Genomic DNA, 13853 nt, shown 5'->3' with positions numbered 1-13853 from the left:
ATGCCCCCTCGGTGTGCACTGCTGGCTCGCGCATCTCCCACTCTTACCGCTCACTGCCCCTGCTTCTTCGGCTCCTGCCTCAGCCCTATTCACATCCCTCTCTTTGTCCGGCTCCATGTGACTGCCTGACCTGCCTGCTGCCCTGTGCCTGCTCTACCAGTGCCTGACCTGCCTGCTGCCCTGTGCCTGCTCTACCAGTGCCTGACCTGCCTGCTTCCCTGTGCCTGCTCTGTCACTGCCTGACCTGCCTCCTACCCTGTGCCTGCTCTGCCAGTGCCTGACCTGCCTGCTGCCCTGTGCCTGCTCTACCAGTGCCTGACCTGTCTGCTGCCCTGTGCCTGCTCTGTCACTGCCTGACCTGCCTCCTACCCTGTGCCTGCTCTGCCAGTGCCTGACCTGCCTACTGGCCTGTGCCTGCTCTGTCACTGCCTAACCTGCCTGCTGCCCTGTGCCTGCTCTGTCACTGCCTGCACTGCTTACTGGCATGTGCCTGTTCTGTCACTGCCTGACCTGCCTGCTGCCCTGTGCCTGCTCTACCAGTGCCTGACCTGCCTGCTGCACTGTGCCTGCTCTACCAGTGCCTGTCCTGTCTGCTGCCCTGTGCCTGCTCTGTCACTGCCTGACCTGCCTCCTACCCTGTGCCTGCTCTGCCAGTGCCTGACCTGCCTACTGGCCTGTGCCTGCTCTGTCACTGCCTAACCTGCCTGCTGCCCTGTGCCTGCTCTGTCACTGCCTGCACTGCTTACTGGCATGTGCCTGTTCTGTCACTGCCTGACCTGCCTGCTGCCCTGTGCCTGCTCTACCAGTGCCTGACCTGCCTGCTGCCCTGTGCCTGCTCTACCAGTGCCTGACCTGTCTGCTTCCCTGTGCCTGCTCTGTCACTGCCTGACCTGCCTCCTACCCTGTGCCTGCTCTGCCAGTGCCTGACCTGCCTACTGGCCTGTGCCTGCTCTGTCACTGCCTAACCTGCCTGCTGCCCTGTGCCTGCTCTGCCACTGCCTGACCTGCCTGCTCTGGCACTGCCTGCACTGCCTGCTGTCCTGTGCCTGCTCTGTCACTGCCTGCACTGCCTGCTGCCCTGTGCCTGCTCTGTCACTGCCTGCACTGCTTACTGGCATGTGCCTGTTCTGTCACTGCCTGACCTGCCTGCTGCCCTGTGCCTGCTCTATCACTGCCTGACCTGCCTCCTACCCTGTTACTGCTCTGCTAGTGCCTGACCCGCCTACTGGCCTGTGCCTGCTCTGTCACTGCCTGGCCTGCCTGCTGCCATGTGCCTGCTTGCTGTCACTGCCTGATCTGACTGCTGGCCTGTGCCTGCTCTGTCACTGCCTGCACTGCCTGCTGCACTGTGCCTGCTCTGTCACTGCCTGACCTGCCTACTAGCAGTGCCTGCTCTGTCACTGCCTGACCTGCCTGCTGTCCTGTGTCTGCTCTGTCACTGCCAGACCTGCCTGCTGGCCTGTGCCTGCTCTGCCAGCGCCTGACCTGCCTACTGGCCTGTGCCAGCTCTATCACTGCCTAACCTGCCTGCTGCCCTGTGCCTGCTCTGCCACCGCCTGACCTGCCTGCTGCCCTGTGCCTGTTCTGTCACTGCCTGCTGCGCTGTGCCTGCTCTGTCACTGCTTACTGGCATGTGCCTGCTCTGTCACTGCCTGACCTGCCTGCTGCCCTGTGCCTGCTCTGCCACTGCCTGACCTGCCTGATGCCATGTGCCTGCTCTGTCACTGTCTGACCTGCCTCCTACCCCGTGCCTGCTCTGCCAGTGACTGACCTGCCTACTGGCCTGTGCCTGCTCTGTCACTGCCTGACCTGCCTGCTGCCCTGTGCCTGCTCTCTGTCACTACCTGACCTGCCTGCTGGCCTGTGCCTGCTCTGCCACTGCCTGACCTGCCTGCTGTCCTATGCCTGCTCTGTCCCTACCTACACTGCCTGCTGCCCTGTGCCTGCTCTGTCACTGCCTGACCTGCCTACTAGCAGTGCCTGCTCTGTCACTGCCTGCACTGCTTACTGGCCTGTGTCTGCTCTGTCACTGCCTGACCTGCCTGCTGGCCTGTGTCTGCTCTGTCACTGCCTGACCTGTCTGCTGCCCTGTGCCTGCTCTGTCACTGCCTGACCTGCCTCCTACCCTGTGCCTGCTCTGCCAGTGCCTGACCTGCCTCCTACCCTGTGCCTGCTCTGCCAGTGCCTGACCTGCCTACTGGCCTGTGCCTGCTCTGTCACTGCCTAACCTGCTTACTGCCCTGTGCCTTCTCTGCCACTGCCTGACCTGCCTGCTCTGGCACAGCCTGCACTGCCTGCTGTCCTGTGCCTGCTCTGTCACTGCCTGCACTGCCTGCTGCCCTGTGCCTCCTCTGTCACTGCCTGCACTGCTTACTGGCATGTGCCTGTTCTGTCACTGCCTGACCTGCCTGCTGCACTGTGCCTGCTCTGTCACTGCCTGACCTGCCTACTAGCAGTGCCTGCTCTGTCACTGCCTGACCTGCCTGCTGTCCTGTGTCTGCTCTGTCACTGCCAGACCTGCCTGCTGGCCTGTGCCTGCTCTGCCAGTGCCTGACCTGCCTACTGGCCTGTGCCAGCTCTATCACTGCCTAACCTGCCTGCTGCCCTGTGCCTGTTCTGTCACTGCCTGCACTGCCTGCTGCCCTGTGCCTGCTCTGTCACTGCCTGACCTGCCTGATGCCCTGTGCCTGCTCTGTCACTGCCTGACCTGCCTCCTACCCCGTGCCTGCTCTACCACTGACTGACCTGCTTACTGGCCTGTGCCTGCTCTGTCACTGCCTGCACTACTTACTGCCAGGTGCCTGCTCCCTGGCACTGCCTGACCTGCCTGATGCCATGTGCCTGCTCTGTCACTGCCTGACCTGCCTCCTACCCCGTGCCTGCTCTGCCATTGACTGACCTGCCTGCTGACCTGTGCCTGCTCTGGCACTGCCTGACCTGCCTGCTGTCCTATGCCTGCTCTGTCACTACCTACACTGCCTGCTGCCCTCTGCCTGCTCTGTCACTGCCTGACCTGCCTGCTAGCAGTGCCTGCTCTGTCACTGCCTGCACTGCTTACTGGCCTGTGTCTGCTCTGTCACTGCCTGACCTGCCTGCTGGCCTGTGCCTGCTCTGCCACTGCCTGACCTGCCTTCTGCCCTGTGCCTCCTTTGTCACTGCCTGCACTGCTTACTGGCATGTGCCTGTTCTGTCACTGCCTGACCTGCCTGCTGCACTGTGCCTGCTCTGTCACTGCCTGACCTGCCTACTAGCAGTGCCTGCTCTGTCACTGCCTGACCTGCCTGCTGTCCTGTGTCTGCTCTGTCACTGCCAGACCTGCCTGCTGGCCTGTGCCTGCTCTGCCAGTGCCTGACCTGCCTACTGGCCTGTGCCAGCTCTATCACTGCCTAACCTGCCTGCTGCCCTGTGCCTGTTCTGTCACTGCCTGCACTGCCTGCTGCCCTGTGCCTGCTCTGTCACTGCCTGACCTGCCTGCTGCACTGTGCCTGCTCTACCAGTGCCTGTCCTGTCTGCTGCCCTGTGCCTGCTCTGTCACTGCCTGACCTGCCTCCTACCCTGTGCCTGCTCTGCCAGTGCCTGACCTGCCTACTGGCCTGTGCCTGCTCTGTCACTGCCTAACCTGCCTGCTGCCCTGTGCCTGCTCTGTCACTGCCTGCACTGCTTACTGGCATGTGCCTGTTCTGTCACTGCCTGACCTGCCTGCTGCCCTGTGCCTGCTCTACCAGTGCCTGACCTGCCTGCTGCCCTGTGCCTGCTCTACCAGTGCCTGACCTGTCTGCTTCCCTGTGCCTGCTCTGTCACTGCCTGACCTGCCTCCTACCCTGTGCCTGCTCTGCCAGTGCCTGACCTGCCTACTGGCCTGTGCCTGCTCTGTCACTGCCTAACCTGCCTGCTGCCCTGTGCCTGCTCTGCCACTGCCTGACCTGCCTGCTCTGGCACTGCCTGCACTGCCTGCTGTCCTGTGCCTGCTCTGTCACTGCCTGCACTGCCTGCTGCCCTGTGCCTGCTCTGTCACTGCCTGCACTGCTTACTGGCATGTGCCTGTTCTGTCACTGCCTGACCTGCCTGCTGCCCTGTGCCTGCTCTATCACTGCCTGACCTGCCTCCTACCCTGTTACTGCTCTGCTAGTGCCTGACCCGCCTACTGGCCTGTGCCTGCTCTGTCACTGCCTGGCCTGCCTGCTGCCATGTGCCTGCTTGCTGTCACTGCCTGATCTGACTGCTGGCCTGTGCCTGCTCTGTCACTGCCTGCACTGCCTGCTGCACTGTGCCTGCTCTGTCACTGCCTGACCTGCCTACTAGCAGTGCCTGCTCTGTCACTGCCTGACCTGCCTGCTGTCCTGTGTCTGCTCTGTCACTGCCAGACCTGCCTGCTGGCCTGTGCCTGCTCTGCCAGCGCCTGACCTGCCTACTGGCCTGTGCCAGCTCTATCACTGCCTAACCTGCCTGCTGCCCTGTGCCTGCTCTGCCACCGCCTGACCTGCCTGCTGCCCTGTGCCTGTTCTGTCACTGCCTGCTGCCCTGTGCCTGCTCTGTCACTGCTTACTGGCATGTGCCTGCTCTGTCACTGCCTGACCTGCCTGCTGCCCTGTGCCTGCTCTGCCACTGCCTGACCTGCCTGATGCCATGTGCCTGCTCTGTCACTGTCTGACCTGCCTCCTACCCCGTGCCTGCTCTGCCAGTGACTGACCTGCCTACTGGCCTGTGCCTGCTCTGTCACTGCCTGACCTGCCTGCTGCCCTGTGCCTGCTCTCTGTCACTACCTGACCTGCCTGCTGGCCTGTGCCTGCTCTGCCACTGCCTGACCTGCCTGCTGTCCTATGCCTGCTCTGTCCCTACCTACACTGCCTGCTGCCCTGTGCCTGCTCTGTCACTGCCTGACCTGCCTACTAGCAGTGCCTGCTCTGTCACTGCCTGCACTGCTTACTGGCCTGTGTCTGCTCTGTCACTGCCTGACCTGCCTGCTGGCCTGTGTCTGCTCTGTCACTGCCTGACCTGTCTGCTGCCCTGTGCCTGCTCTGTCACTGCCTGACCTGCCTCCTACCCTGTGCCTGCTCTGCCAGTGCCTGACCTGCCTCCTACCCTGTGCCTGCTCTGCCAGTGCCTGACCTGCCTACTGGCCTGTGCCTGCTCTGTCACTGCCTAACCTGCTTGCTGCCCTGTGCCTTCTCTGCCACTGCCTGACCTGCCTGCTCTGGCACAGCCTGCACTGCCTGCTGTCCTGTGCCTGCTCTGTCACTGCCTGCACTGCCTGCTGCCCTGTGCCTCCTCTGTCACTGCCTGCACTGCTTACTGGCATGTGCCTGTTCTGTCACTGCCTGACCTGCCTGCTGCACTGTGCCTGCTCTGTCACTGCCTGACCTGCCTACTAGCAGTGCCTGCTCTGTCACTGCCTGACCTGCCTGCTGTCCTGTGTCTGCTCTGTCACTGCCAGACCTGCCTGCTGGCCTGTGCCTGCTCTGCCAGTGCCTGACCTGCCTACTGGCCTGTGCCAGCTCTATCACTGCCTAACCTGCCTGCTGCCCTGTGCCTGTTCTGTCACTGCCTGCACTGCCTGCTGCCCTGTGCCTGCTCTGTCACTGCCTGACCTGCCTGATGCCCTGTGCCTGCTCTGTCACTGCCTGACCTGCCTCCTACCCCGTGCCTGCTCTACCACTGACTGACCTGCTTACTGGCCTGTGCCTGCTCTGTCACTGCCTGCACTACTTACTGCCAGGTGCCTGCTCCCTGGCACTGCCTGACCTGCCTGATGCCATGTGCCTGCTCTGTCACTGCCTGACCTGCCTCCTACCCCGTGCCTGCTCTGCCATTGACTGACCTGCCTGCTGACCTGTGCCTGCTCTGGCACTGCCTGACCTGCCTGCTGTCCTATGCCTGCTCTGTCACTACCTACACTGCCTGCTGCCCTGTGCCTGCTCTGTCACTGCCTGACCTGCCTGCTAGCAGTGCCTGCTCTGTCACTGCCTGCACTGCTTACTGGCCTGTGTCTGCTCTGTCACTGCCTGACCTGCCTGCTGGCCTGTGCCTGCTCTGCCACTGCCTGACCTGCCTTCTGCCCTGTGCCTCCTTTGTCACTGCCTGCACTGCTTACTGGCATGTGCCTGTTCTGTCACTGCCTGACCTGCCTGCTGCACTGTGCCTGCTCTGTCACTGCCTGACCTGCCTACTAGCAGTGCCTGCTCTGTCACTGCCTGACCTGCCTGCTGTCCTGTGTCTGCTCTGTCACTGCCAGACCTGCCTGCTGGCCTGTGCCTGCTCTGCCAGTGCCTGACCTGCCTACTGGCCTGTGCCAGCTCTAACACTGCCTAACCTGCCTGCTGCCCTGTGCCTGTTCTGTCACTGCCTGCACTGCCTGCTGCCCTGTGCCTGCTCTGTCACTGCCTGACCTGCCTGATGCCCTGTGCCTGCTCTGTCACTGCCTGACCTGCCTCCTACCCCGTGCCTGCTCTACCACTGACTGACCTGCTTACTGGCCTGTGCCTGCTCTGTCACTGCCTGCACTACTTACTGCCAGGTGCCTGCTCCCTGGCACTGCCTGACCTGCCTGATGCCATGTGCCTGCTCTGTCACTGCCTGACCTGCCTCCTACCCCGTGCCTGCTCTGCCAGTGACTGACCTGCCTGCTGGCCTGGGCCTGCTCTGGCACTGCCTGACCTGCCTGCTGTCCTATGCCTGCTCTGTCACTACCTACACTGCCTGCTGCCCTGTGCCTGCTCTGTCACTGCCTGACCTGCCTGCTAGCAGTGCCTGCTCTGTCACTGCCTGCACTGCTTACTGGCCTGTGTCTGCTCTGTCACTGCCTGACCTGCCTGCTGGCCTGTGCCTGCTCTGCCACTGCCTGACCTGCCTTCTGCCCTGTGCCTGCTCTACCACTGACTGACCTGCTTACTGGCCTGTGCCTGCTCTGTCACTGCCTGCACTACTTACTGCCAGGTGCCTGCTCCCTGGCACTGCCTGACCTGCCTATTGCCCTGTACGAGCTTTCTGTCTTTGCCTAGACTGCTTACTGCCCTGTGCCTGCTCTCTGTCACTGCCTGAACTGCCTACTGTCCTGTACTAGCCCTCTCACTGCCAGGACTGCTTACTGCCCTGTGCCTGCTCTGTCACTGTCTGAACTGCTTACTGTCCTGTGCCTGCTCTCTGTCACTGTCTGAACTACTTACTGCACTGTGTCTGCTCTCTGTCACTGCCTCGACTGCTTACTGCCCTGTGCCGGCTCTCTGTCACTGCCTGAAGTGCCTACTGTTACGTACTCACTCCCTCTCACTGCCTGAACTGCATACTGTCCTGTACTAGCTCCCTCACTGCCTGGACTGCTTCCTGCCCTGTGCCTGCTCTAACACTGCCTGGACTGCTTAAGGCCCTGTGCCTGCTCTGTCATTGCATGAACTGCTTACTGCCCTGTGCCTGCTCTGTCATTGCATGAACTGCTTACTGCCCTGTGCCTGCTCTGTCACTGCCTGAACTGCTTACTGCCCTGTGCCTGCTCTCTGTCACTCCCTGAACTGCTTACTGTCACTGCCTGGACTGCTTACTGCCCTGTGCCTGCTCTGTCATTGCATGAACTGCTTACTGCCCTGTGCCTGCTCTCTGTCTCTGCCTGAACTGCTTACTGCCCTGTGCCTGCTCTGTCACTGCCTGAACCTCTCACTGTCCTGTGTCAACTCTTTGACATGCCTCTCTGTCCTGGAGCAGCCCTCTGCCTTTTCCTAAATGACTGACTGTACTGAGCCAGCTTTCTGTGGCTGTTGGACTCACTCCCTGCCCTGGGCAGATCTCCTTCTCTCCTTGAATCACTCACTGTCCATGCCCAGCTCTCCTTCTCTCCTTGAATCACTCACTGCCCTGGGCAGCTCTCCTTCTCTCCTTGAATCACTCACTGTCCTGGGCAGCTCTCTGTATTTACTGCCATAGACATGCCCTCTGTCCCTGCGGGCAGCAGACTGTCATCGGGCACCTGTGTGCCACTTCCTGGCCAGCTCTCTGTGCTGCACCAGCATTTCCTAAGCAGCTCACTGTCCGTGCCCAGCTCCCCTTCACTGCTTGAATCACTCCCTGCCCTTGTCCAGCTCTCTTTCTCTCCTTCAATCACTCACTGTCCTGAGCCAGTTCTCTGTCGCTGGCGGCCCCTCCCTTTCCCTGTCCAGCTCTCTGCCCCTACTTGAATCACTCTTTCTTCCTGCCCACTCTCTGTCGCTGCCTGACCTGTTCAGTGTCCTGGGCCAGCTGTCAGTCACTGTCCACTGTCCTTGCCCAGGTCTTTCTCCCAGTTTCATTCACGTACTGCCCTGTGCCGGACCACTATTGCTGCTGAACCCCTCACTGCCCTGGTCCCCCTCTCTGCCCACTCTGTCCCTGCTTCACTGACTAGCCTTGTCCAAGTCTGTGTCTCGGCTTCATTCAGTCACTGTCCTGGAACTGCTCTCTGTCCTTGTTAGCGCTCCATCTCCCCTTGAACAACCCACTGTCATGGACATGATCTCTGTCACGAAACCAGCTCTCTCACTGTCTGAACCACTCTCTGTCCCAGCCCAGCTCTCTCACTGCCTGACCACTCTCTGTCCCAGCCCAGCTCTCTCACTGCCTGAACCACTCTCTGCCCCAGCCCAGCTCTCTCACTGCCTGAACCACTCTCTGTCCCATCCCAGCTCTCTCACTGCCTGAACCACTCTCTGTCCCAGCACAGCTCCCTCCACTCTCTGTCCCAGCTCTCTCACTCCCTGGACACTGTTTGTCCCAACCCAGCTCTCTCACTACCTGAAACCAGCTCTCTCACTGCCTGAACCACTCTCTGTCCCAGCCCAGCTCTCTCACTGCCTGAACCACTCTCTGCCCAGCCCAGCTTTCTCACTGCCTGAACCACTCTCTGCCCCAACCCAGCTCTCTCACTGCCTGAACACTCTCTGCCCCAGCCCCGCTCTCTTACTGCCTGAACATTCTCTGTCCCAGCCCAGCTCTCTCACTGTCTGAACCATCTCTCTCACTGCCTGAACACTCTCTGCCCCATCCCAGCTCTCTCACTGTCTGAACCATCTCTCTCACTGCTTGAACACTCTCTGCCCCATGCTCTCTCACTGCCTGAACCATCTCTCTCACTGCCTGAACACTCTCTGCCCCAGCCCAGCTCTCTCACTGCCTGAACACTCTCTGTCCCAGCCCAGCTTTCTCACTGCCTGAACCACTCTCTGCCCCAACCCAGCTCTCTCACTGCCTGAACAATCTCTGCCCCAGCCCCGCTCTCTTACTGCCTGAACATTCTCTGTCCCACCCCAGCTCTCTCACTGTCTGAACCATCTCTCTCACTGCCTGAACACTCTCTGCCCCATCCCAGCTCTCTCACTGTCTGAACCATCTCTCTCACTGCTTGAACACTCTCTGCCCCATGCTCTCTCACTGCCTGAACCATCTCTCTCACTGCCTGAACACTCTCTGCCCCAGCCCAGCTCTCTCACTGCCTGAACACTCTCTGACCCAGCCCAGCTCTCTCACCGCCTGAACCGCTCTCTGTCCCGGGCCAGCTCTCTCACCGCCTGAACCGCTCTCTGTCCCAGGCCAGCTCTCTCACTGCCTGAACCACTCTCTGTCCCAGCCCAGCTCTCTCACTGCCTGAACCACTCTCTGTCCTAGGCCAGCTCTCTCACTGCCTGAACCACTCTCTGTCCGAGCCCAGCTCTCTCACTGCCTCAAACACTCTCTGTCCCAGCCCAACTCTCTCACTGCCTGAAACACTCTCTGCCCCAGCCCTCTCACTGCCTGAACCACTCTCTGTCCCCAGCCCAGCTCTCTCACTGCCTGAACCACTCTATGTCCCAGTCCAGCTCTCTCATTGCCTGAAACACTCTCTGTCCCAGCCCAGCTCTCTCACTGCCTGAAACACTCTCTGCCCCAGCCCAGCTCTCTCACTGCCTGAAACACTCTCTGTCCCAGCCCAGCTCTCTCACTGCCTGAACCACTCTCTGTCCCAGGCCAGCTCTCTCACTGCCTGAACCACTCTCTGTTCCAGCCCAGCTCTCTCACTGTCTGAACCATCTCTCTCACTGCCTGAACACTCTCTGCCCCATCCCAGCTCTCTCACTGTCTGAATCATCTCTCTCACTGCTTGAACACTCTCTGCCCCATGCTCTCTCACTGCCTGAACCATCTCTCTCACTGCCTGAACACTCTGTGCCCCAGCCCAGCTCTCTCACTGCCTGAAACACTCTCTGTCCCAGCCCAGCTCTCTCACCGCCTGAACCACTCTCTGTCCCAGCCCAGCTCTCTCACAGCCTGAACCACTCTCTGTCCCAGCCCAGCTCTCTGTCATGACCGAAACCACTCTCCTGTGCCAGCGAACCCCTCACTGTCCTGGCCCCGCTCTGTCTGCATCAGACTCGTGCCCGGCTCTCTGCCTCCTCACGAATCACATCCCTGTCCTGGTCCAGCTTTGTCTCTGCATCATGCAGTCTGGATCCCTGCCTACATCACATCCCTGCTCTGTCCTTTCCCAGTGTCCCTGAATTATGCAGTTTGGCTCTCTGCCTCAATCACATTCATATCCTGTCCCAAGTTTGTCTCTGCATCATGCAGTCTGGATCTCTGCCTCAATCACGTCCCTGCCCTGGTCCAGCTACCTGTCCTGGCTTCAGTCTCATGGTCCAGCTGCCTTCCTCCCATCTGCCTCATTAACTTCCCGCCCCAGCTCTTCAGCCCCCCCTTCAGTGCTTTGAATTGAAATAGGAAAGTCCTGGTACTCACTATCCACAGTACTGGTTTGTTCCTGAAGAGTTGGTACTTGCCCATTAAATGTATTGCAGCAGTGCATGTCCTCGCCCTTTATAAATATTGCACAAGTGCTGAGAAGTGATAGTACTCTCCCTATAGATGTATAGCATGAGTGCTGAGAAGTGCAGGTACTCTCCCTTTAAATGTATTGTGGCAGTGCTGAGAAGTGATGGTACTCTCCCTATAAATGTATAGCATGAGTGCTGAGACGTGCAGGTACTCTCCCTTTAAATGTATTGTGGCAGTGCTGAGAAGTGATGGTACTCTCCCTATAAATGTATAGCATGAGTGCTGAGAAGTGATGGTATTCTCCCTATAAATGTATAGCATGAGTGCTGAGAAGGGATGGTACTCTCCCTATAAATGTATAGCATGAGTGCTGAGAAGTGATGGTACTCTCCCTATAAATGTATTGCATGAGTGCTGAGAAGTGCTGGTACTCTCCCTTTAAATGTATTGTGGCAGTGCTGAGAAGTGCTGGTATTCTCCCTTTAAATGTACTGCAGCATTGATGATAGTCTCCCTTTAAATGTATTGATGCAGTGCTGGTACTCTCCCTTTAAATGTAATGTGGCAGTGCTGAGAAGTGCAGGTACTGTCCCTTTAAATGTATTGCAACAGTGCCGGCACTCTCCCTTTAAATGTATGGAGCAGTACTGAGAATTGCAGGTACGCTCCCTTTAAAAGTATTGCAGCAGTGCTGAGAAGGGCAGGTGCTCTCCCTTTAAATGTATTGCCGCAGTACTGAGAAGTGCTGGTACTGTCCCTTTAAATATATTGCAGCAGTGCTGAGAAGTGTCGGTACTCTCCCTTTAAGTATATTGCAGCAGTGCTGAGAGGTGCTGGTACTCTCCCTTTAAATATATTGCAGCAGTGCTGAGAGGTGCTGGTACTCTCCCTTTAAATATATTGCAGCAGTGCTGAGAGGTGCTGGTACTCTCCCTTTAAATATATTGCAGCAGTGCTGAGAAGTGCCGGTGCTCTCCGTTTCATGTTGAAGAAGTGCAGGCACTCAGTACTGGACTGTTCCTGCCCATTTAAAGCACTGCATCCGACATATGGACCAGCTGCCTTTCTCCTCCTAATTTGCCTCAATCACACCCCACCCGGGGTCCACCTTCCTGCCCTAGCATCAATCGCATGGTCTAGCAGCCCCCGCTCCCCCCGCCAATCTGCCTCAATCACACACCCCTACCTGCCCTAGCATCAGTCACATGGTCTAGCAGCCCCCGCCAAGCTGCCTCAATCACACCCACCCGGGGTCCACCTTCCTGCCCTAGCATCAATCGCATGGTCTAACAGCCCCCTCCTCCCCCCCCCCCCCGCCAATCTGCCTCAATCACACACCCCTACCGGCCCTAGCATCAGTCACATGGTCTAGCAGCCCCCCGCCAATCTGCTTCAAGCACACCCCATCCGTGGTCCACCTACCTGCCCTAGCATCAATTACATAGTCTAGCAGCCCCCCGCCAATCTGCTTCAATCACACCCCATCCGTGGTCCACCTACCTGCCCTAGCATCAATCACATGGTCTAGGAGCCCCCCGCCATTCTGCCTCAATCACACCCCATCCGTAGTCCACCTACCTGCTCTAGCATCAATCACATGGTATAGCAGCCCCCCGCCATTCTGCCTCAATCACACCCAATCTGTGGTCCACCTACCTGCCCTAGCATCAATCACATGGTCTAGCAGACCCCTTCCCAGCCCCCACGCAAACACCGCCTCAATCACTTCTTCTTCCCTGTTCTGCCTCAGCTACTTGTCCCGGCCTCAGTCACACAGTCCTGCCCCCCCCCCCCCCTCCCCCCCATTCACATCCCGTTGCCGCGCATCTTTCCTAAGTACACGATCCAGCGTCATGTCTCCCTTCCAGTGTCAGCCCCAGTCACATCTCTGCCCAGGCCCAGCTCTCTCGCTCTGCCTCGGTCACCTGGGGCAGCTTCCTGCCTCCGTCTCTCTCCCTCGGTAACAGGACCAATGCTGCTCCTCGCACGGCCCGCCTCTCTCCTCACATCACCTTCCCGGAGCAGCCCTTTGTTTCACCCGAGTCTGCCGAGCGACTTGACACCCTCCCTGCGCCTCCCAGAAACACACACTGTCCTGGTCCAGTCTCCTTGCTGCCATCCGTCTCAGTGTGGTCAGCGGGACGTGCCCTCTGCGGTCAGCGGATGCCCAGGGCTCTACCCCACCTCCGCCCATCTTTCTGCCCGTGTGCGCTATTCCTGGCTGTACAAATAATATTATTTCTCATCTCAGCGAAGAGTCATGCAACAGTAGGTCCTCACAGGACACATACCTTTCATGGTCCCAGTGGTGTCAGGACCGGGTCCCTGCTGCCGCCTCGGATGTTTCTAATGCCAGCACCAAAAAAGTACCCAAAAAGTAAAGAAATGTAAAATAAATTCCAGGAAAGCTTTGTTTTGCGACATTCACTAATCCATTGCCTTTTGTTGTTAATCACAAGGGGCTTTACACAACGGGTCAAAGTATCTGTTTCTCCTAATTAATGATGGGGAGAATGGGTTTGGAGTCATTCGAACGAAATGTCAATGGTGAGATTTGTACTGAAAATAAAAGTTTTCGAGGCGAGTGTTCTCCTGGTTTCACTCCCGGCGCCTCCCGGAGCTCACTGTCTGCTCTTGGACTCCGCGTCTCTCCTCAGCAGGCCCCCGTCCCGGGCTCCGGCTCAGCACACTTTGGACATTTTCCATCGCGAGCTCAGAGAAATACGACCCACCGAGGCATGTGCCGGGCCGGCGAGCACTGCCCCCGTCTCTGGGGCTCCTCCTCTGCCCCGGCTGCGGGTAATAGCTAACAAATGTGCGGCTACCGCTCCGCCCGAACATCTGGCCGCGGGGGAGGGAAGGGTGGGGTGCCAGGGCCCGGGGGAAGGAGTGTAAGTACTGATCCTGTCAACTGGTCCCCATGTCACGGGGCCACTTCGATCCACTTCTGATTATGCGCCCTGCAGCACTAAGCATGCTGGGACTTGTAGGCCAATAATCATAACGTGAGGCTACAAGCGACATTGTTTAAAGAAATACGGCTCTCCTGAAAAATTTGCGAAGAAGCCCCCTGAAATATAAAT

At 58.8% G+C, this 13853-nt stretch overlaps 1 protein-coding gene across 3 annotated transcripts in view; it reads right to left on the bottom strand.

Moving 5' to 3' along the window:
• SCARA3 (scavenger receptor class A member 3) overlaps positions 1-13568 on the bottom strand; it is a 184380-nt gene extending 170812 nt beyond the window's left edge. For 2 of the 3 annotated variants that reach the window (XM_069233709.1, XM_069233710.1), the window contains exon 1: positions 13062-13568. In XM_069233709.1, the coding sequence (XP_069089810.1) occupies positions 13062-13068 (7 nt within the window). In that variant the 5' untranslated portion in view covers positions 13069-13568. Of the gene's footprint in view, positions 1-12695; positions 12799-13061 lie in introns of those variants that run through there. The other variant, XM_069233711.1, reaches the window with a different exon arrangement.
• Positions 13569-13853: the final 285 nt, after the last annotated feature.

This window comes from Pleurodeles waltl, chromosome 5 (genome assembly GCF_031143425.1).
Source record: "Pleurodeles waltl isolate 20211129_DDA chromosome 5, aPleWal1.hap1.20221129, whole genome shotgun sequence".
NCBI lineage: Eukaryota > Metazoa > Chordata > Amphibia > Caudata > Salamandridae > Pleurodeles > Pleurodeles waltl.
This window is presented reverse-complemented; position numbering and strand designations above follow the sequence as displayed.